Genomic DNA, 6,171 nt, shown 5'->3' on the forward strand with positions numbered 1-6,171 from the left:
ATGTACAAATGCGCTTTACACAATTGATGTGTGTATGGATTGGGATAACAGTTGTATGAGCCCCTAATAAAATGTTAAAAAAAAAAATAGTTGTAGCCTCATCTCCAGATGTCACCAGGGTGGAAGAACTCATCACCAGCCATGCATACAAAATGGGTTAAATTATTGTTACCTTGAGCAAGTATCCATTAATCATGAGCTCTTGGAAGGGCTTCATGGTGAGAAAAGCCTCCAGTTGGTACAAGCATGGGAGAAGTAGGTGCTGGTAACTGGGGGGCACAGGTAAGAGACACCTCCTCTGTCTTGGTGTTCCAGTTCCCCTGACCAGGGGGATGTGGACACCGAGAAGGTGAGCAGGAGCAAGGCAGGTGAAGAACTGAGCTTACTGGGTAAAAGCGCTCTGCTGGTGAGTGCTGAGGAAGGCAGGACTGTAGTGGACTATAGTGAATGAATGGCTGAAGACACGGTTACAAAGTTGGGAATTGAGGAAGGGACTGAAGTGGCTCTGATCTCAGATCTGAGCTCATCTCAGATAATCAGAGCCACTTGAATCAGTCACCTTCCTCAGTATAATAAAATATATTAATGGAATAAAATCACTTCATAAAATAAGATCTCCGTGTTTTGCATCTTTGAAGATCAGAACTGCCAATTAAAAACATGGGGGTCTCATTTTATTAATATATTGCTTCCCGGTAGGAAGAGTTCCACTTCACTAACTGCTGTTTTCCTCTCTAAAGAAAAGGACGGTTGTTACCAACCTGAATGGTCACACTGCTCGAGTCAATTGCGTGCAATGGATCTGTAAACAGGACTGTTGTAAGTATTAACTTGATAAAGCTGGTTGTCCTGTTTTCTGAGAAGGGTGGTTAGCTTGTAAACAACAGCTTGTATTGAGTTAGATAGTGGACTACTAACCAACAGTAGCTCCATACGGGAGAAGATGAGGCTTTCTGCCTCCTTAAAGAGTTGCAATCTTAGAAACCCACAGGGTCGGTCATAACCTGTCCTAGCGGGTTGCTGTGAGTTAAAATCCGCTAAATACCAGTAAAATGGTATTTTACAGATTTTCAGTTAAATTTCTATGGTTGATATTATATAGATCAAAACAAACACACTGCCATCTAACTGACTCTGACTCTTAGCAATTCTGCATGAGCTTTTTGCGGTGATGAATCTTTACTGGAGCCTCATCTTTTCCCTGTGGACTCACTGGAGGATTTGAACTGCTGGCCTTGAGGTTAGCAGTGCTGGGCTTACCCGACAGTGCCAGCATAGCTCCTTGCAGAAGCTCGTTGGTATCCTCTACAAGGTTTTTGCATAGTGAAACCCGTGAGACAGGTTTTCTGCCTTGGACAGTGTACATTTGTGCCATTTTTTTAATTGATCATTTTGTTAAAAAGTAGTGAGTTCTCTGACTTGATAGCATTGAGGTTTGTTGCTTTAAATTTAAATATGTAGTTAGGAGCGCTGGTGACACAATGGTTAAAGCCTGCCCTTTAACAGAAAGGCCCGTGCTTCAAGCCCATCATCTGCTCAGTTGGGGGAGATGAGGTGGTTTCTGTCCTTGAAAGATTTACAGCCTTGGACGCCCATGGGGAAGTGGTATCTGTTCTATAGTCACTGTGAGTCAGAATCCACTGGACAGCCGTGATCGGGTTTGGTTGTAGTTAGGACGGTTGTCAACCTAAGTTAAGTTTATTTCTCATTCAGAAAATGTTTATTGAGAGTCTTTCTTTCTTTTAGGCACAAACTCAATTTGCTGAATTAGTGAATGAAACTATGCATAGATTTTATCTGTGATGTTAAAAAGTAAAATATTACAAAGGATGGCTGTTGGCATGGTTATTAAAACAATTGGAATTATATTGGTTGCCACCAAGTGACATCAAAGATCATTTGAATATCAGTATAGGGATCCATTTTAAAATATCAATCAGGGTATGTATATTTTGTCCTCCCTTTAAATAGTTAGACTACATAAAACGAATTCCTTGAGAGCACTGTCATCTGTAGCAGTTATTAATTTTCTCCAAAATGGGATTCATCCACTATGTAATTCTAAAGTACTCCGTTTAACCCATATGATTAAGATATTTAAAGTTTTAACTACCACCATTTCATATTTTTAACACATCTTATTTTTAACCACTTTCGAGTAGCTTATAATTCTCTAAGTCACATAGTTAGGTAAGTGGCTTAATATCTGTGGAATGAGGAAATTAAAGGCTGTGATCACAATTAGCAGGCACAAAATTGAGACTTAAGCCTGGGACTTATGAGAGCAAATTTAATGTTCTTTCCACCTTAGCTTCTGTTTCTGTGTCTCCCATGTAAACCAGAAGAAACAGATAAGTGGAAAATCCAAACCAAAATTATGTTGTTATCCTTCTCCTCTTTTATTTATTTAGTTTCTTATTTCTTGTTCTATTATCAATAATTTAAATGTTCAAAAGAACAGTTTTGAAGTTATACATCTGATACTTGATAGCAGCCCTTTTTTAAAAAAAAATCATTTTATTAGGGGCTCATACAACTCTTATCACGATAGCAGCACTTTTAAGACAATGAGACATCCCTTCTATCTCACACACAGGTGCTTTAGAAATTTCGTGAAAAGATCCCATTGTTTTTTTTTTATTCATTTTTTGGTGAACTTTTTGAAACGTCTTCATAGATATGATTCTTGGCAGATGTATTGAGATGGAATCTAATCATGAGCAAACAGACAAATTCAGATGGAGGGGCATTCTGCAAGCACCTTGCCTAGGCACTGATAGTCACCACAAAGAATGAGAAAACTGGGAAACTGTTCTAGATTCCAATCAAGCCAAAAAGAAAAAAAAAAAAAAACACCTCACTGCCCGTAAGTCAATTTCAACTCATAGCAACACTGGGACAGAGTGTAGAACTGTCCCCGAGACTGTCAATCATTGCAGGAATAGAAAGTCTCCTGTCTCTCTTGTGGATCAGCTGCTGGATTCCAACTGCTAGCCTTGTAGTTCACGCCACCAGGGCTCCTAGATAAAAGGAGATAAAACATATACAATGTATAATCCTTCAATAGATTCTGGATGCAAAAAAAAAGACAAAAGATATTAGGACAAGGCAGAGAAATTGCAATATGGACTATATATTGTTTCATAATACCGTGCCAAAGCTAAAATTCTCGAACGTGTTTGTTGTACCAGTAAGGACTGGAGAAGGGAGCCGTGGTGGTACAGTGGGTTAAGTGTTGGGCTCACAACTCCAAGGTGTGCAATTCAGTCAAGCCCGCCAGCTGCTCTGAAGGAGCAGGCTGAAGTCGTCTGCTCCGGTAGAGATTTGCAGTCTTAAAAGTCATAGGTAGCAATTCTGCCCTATCTTATAAGATCGCTGAGTTAGAAAGGGACTTGAGAAAAGGCAGTGGAGGGAAGAATGTAGAAGGATGTTGTAGATCCTTGGAAACAAATGGTAAAGGATTTTAGAATCAGAGACCATGATGTCTGGAACTTACTCTGAAATGGTTTGGATGAACTGTGTGTGTAGTGAGCAAGATATTAAGTACATAACCTGCATGACAAAATATTAAAAGATATTTTTACAACTTTTTGTAGCTTTGACATTTTTCATAATGGCTGGGGGAAATGAAAAATATTTACCAAATTATTTTTTTCAGCTCCTCCTACTGAATTGGTTTCTGGAGGATCCGATAACCAAGTGATTCACTGGGAACTAGAGAATAACCAGGTTGGTGGTTAGCTTATGATTATAGAAATGAATGTTTTATCTATACTTATTTTTATTTGCACCTTAAATTTTTTTTTGCCATTTTCTTCCTTTGTAAAGCTCCTTCGAGCTCGCTTATCAGTAACCCGCATGCAGAATCTCTTGGACTTCACAAGTCCTTACTTGTTCTCTTAGCCTGGCTTCATGGTGCCAGTCCTTACGTGAGTTTTCAGTCATCCTGGGAACAATATCTCACATGGGGTATTGCTCTTTCCGTTAGCAGCCATAGTAAGTATTCGTACTGCTATGTGGATAGAGTGGCTGTCGCCTTGTGAATGTCTTGTCGTCAAGTGTGACCGCGTTGCTTTTGACTCAGCGACCCTGTTGCAACAGACGGAAACGCTGTGCCATTCTGACTGTTGCTGGCCCCTGTGTCAGTTCATCTCACTCAGGGTCTTGCTCTCTTCCTTGACCTTCTACTTCACCAAGCACGATGTCTTTCTCCAGGGACTGGTCCACTGATAACGTGTCCAAAGTAAGTGAGATGACGTCTTGCCATCCTCATTTCTGAAGAGAACTCTGGCTGTACAGATTTCTTTGTTTTTCTGATAGTCCACAGAACTTTCAATGTTCTCTACCAGCTTCATAGTTCAAGCACCTCAATCCTCCTTTGGTCTCCTTTATTTACTGTTCAACTTTCAAGAGCATATGAGGCCATTGAAAGGCCATGGCTTGGGTTTAGGCATGCCTTAGTGCAGGGGTCCTCAAACTTTTTAAACGGGGCCAGTTCACTGTTCCTCAGACCGTTGGAGGGCTGGACTATAGTTAAAAAAAAAAACTATGGACAAATTCCTATCACACTGCACTTATCTTATTTTGAAGTAAAAAAACAAAATGGGCAAAAACACCTGGCGGGCTGGATAAATGTCCTTGGCGGGCTGCATGTGGCCCGTGGGCCATAGTTTGAGGACCCCTGCCTTAGTGAATGTAAATTGTGAAAGTAGATTTATATAATTCTGAGTAACATTATATCATACACTGTACAGATCATTCTCTATCACTGGACGTGTAGGTAATTTCTGTTTGTAAGCCAAGATTAATACACCAGATACTTGAGCCCTTGCCATAAAGAAGATACCAGTGAGACAGAGTCCTCCCATGCATCATCATGCATCAGAGAGGACCTGCTTCAAAAGATTCTCTTGGCTGCCGTCTTTGTGGAAGCAGAGCACCAGGCTTTTCTTTCATGGCACCACTGGGTGGGTTCCTATGGCCACACTGGATTAGCAGCCAGGTGCAGCCTGCCATGCAGAGGCCTCTAAATTGCCCTGCCATAGCACAGTGTCTGAGACCAGAAAAGAGCTAAAGGTGACTTTTGAGTTGGGATGGGGTCTGGGAGTTCAGGTAGATGAAACAATCAGACTGAAGTGTCAGAGGAGGACAGGAATGATGAGTATCCAGTTCAGCTGGAGCATTACATGTCTGCAGAACAGGACTGCCCAAGGTTTGTTCTGAGTATTATTTGTCTCAAGAAGTTCATGATAAAAGGAATAGAGGGCCAGTCAGGTGTGGGAAGCACTAAGTGTCTTTAGAAAATTACAGTGCACAGAGCATAATGACTGACGGCCTTGGGAAGTTTCTGTATGAAGGAACCTTACTGCTTTTGTTTAATGAGCATCTCCCAAACAGTTTTCACGTTGGAAACTTAATAGTTTTCCTTTAAAATGAGTATTCCTTGGATCTCTGAGGAGCACGTGGGAAATGTTCCCGCCGAGACCTAGGGATAGATGTAGACTAGAAGAAGATATGTAGCACTTTGAATCTGAGCTTTAAGAGTGTGTTGTTTAACCTTATCCTTTGATCTCCCTTTTGACCCATTTTAAATTTGTTCTGGTTTTTAAGGTGTTCTGCTTTCTGTTCAATGAGAGTTTTTCTCTTTTTTCCCCCCATTGTTCTTGGTCTTGTGTATGTTTTCTGCATATGAAATCTAGGACAGGTAAAGTACAGAGACAATAACTGGATTAATAATTTCCTAGTAGCCTTGGTGACGTAGTGGTTCCTCGTAGGGCTGCTATCTGCAAGGGCAGCAGGTTGGAATCACCAGCGTCCCTGAAGGAGGAAGAGGGGACTTCTGTTCTTTCAGAAATGCACAGAAGCAGCTCTACTCTGTCTGCAGGGTTGCTGTGAGTTGGCATGGAGTCAGTGGCAGGGAGGGGTTCTTTTTTTTTTCCTTTTGAGGGACATGGCAGGGGGGAGTTGGGGAAGAAATAGGGCACTCACAACAATGAGTGTAAAAAAAGAAAATTCTCAAATTGATTGTGATGACTGCATAACACTTCCTAATGGACTGAACTAATGACTTGTATGATGTGTGAATTATGTGTCAATAAACCTATTTTTTTAAAATCACTTTATTAGGGGCTCATACAACTCTTATCAGAAATCCATACACACATCAATTGT

The 6,171-nt window shown here is 40.8% G+C and overlaps 1 protein-coding gene across 1 annotated transcript in view; it reads left to right on the forward strand.

Annotated features, from left to right (window-relative positions):
- Positions 1 to 725: 725 nt before the first annotated feature.
- Positions 726 to 6,171, forward strand: part of ELP2 (elongator acetyltransferase complex subunit 2) — a gene marked incomplete at its 5' end in the record, with an annotated part of 44,783 nt that continues 39,337 nt past the window's right edge. The window contains 2 exons of the mRNA XM_045296035.1: positions 726 to 819; positions 3,659 to 3,729. Of these exons, the coding sequence (XP_045151970.1) occupies positions 726 to 819; positions 3,659 to 3,729 (165 nt within the window). The remainder of the gene's footprint in view (positions 820 to 3,658; positions 3,730 to 6,171) is intronic.

This window comes from Echinops telfairi, unplaced genomic scaffold (genome assembly GCF_000313985.2).
Source record: "Echinops telfairi isolate 266 unplaced genomic scaffold, ASM31398v2 ScPeMD7_7400;HRSCAF=8409, whole genome shotgun sequence".
Lineage (NCBI taxonomy): Eukaryota > Metazoa > Chordata > Mammalia > Afrosoricida > Tenrecidae > Echinops > Echinops telfairi.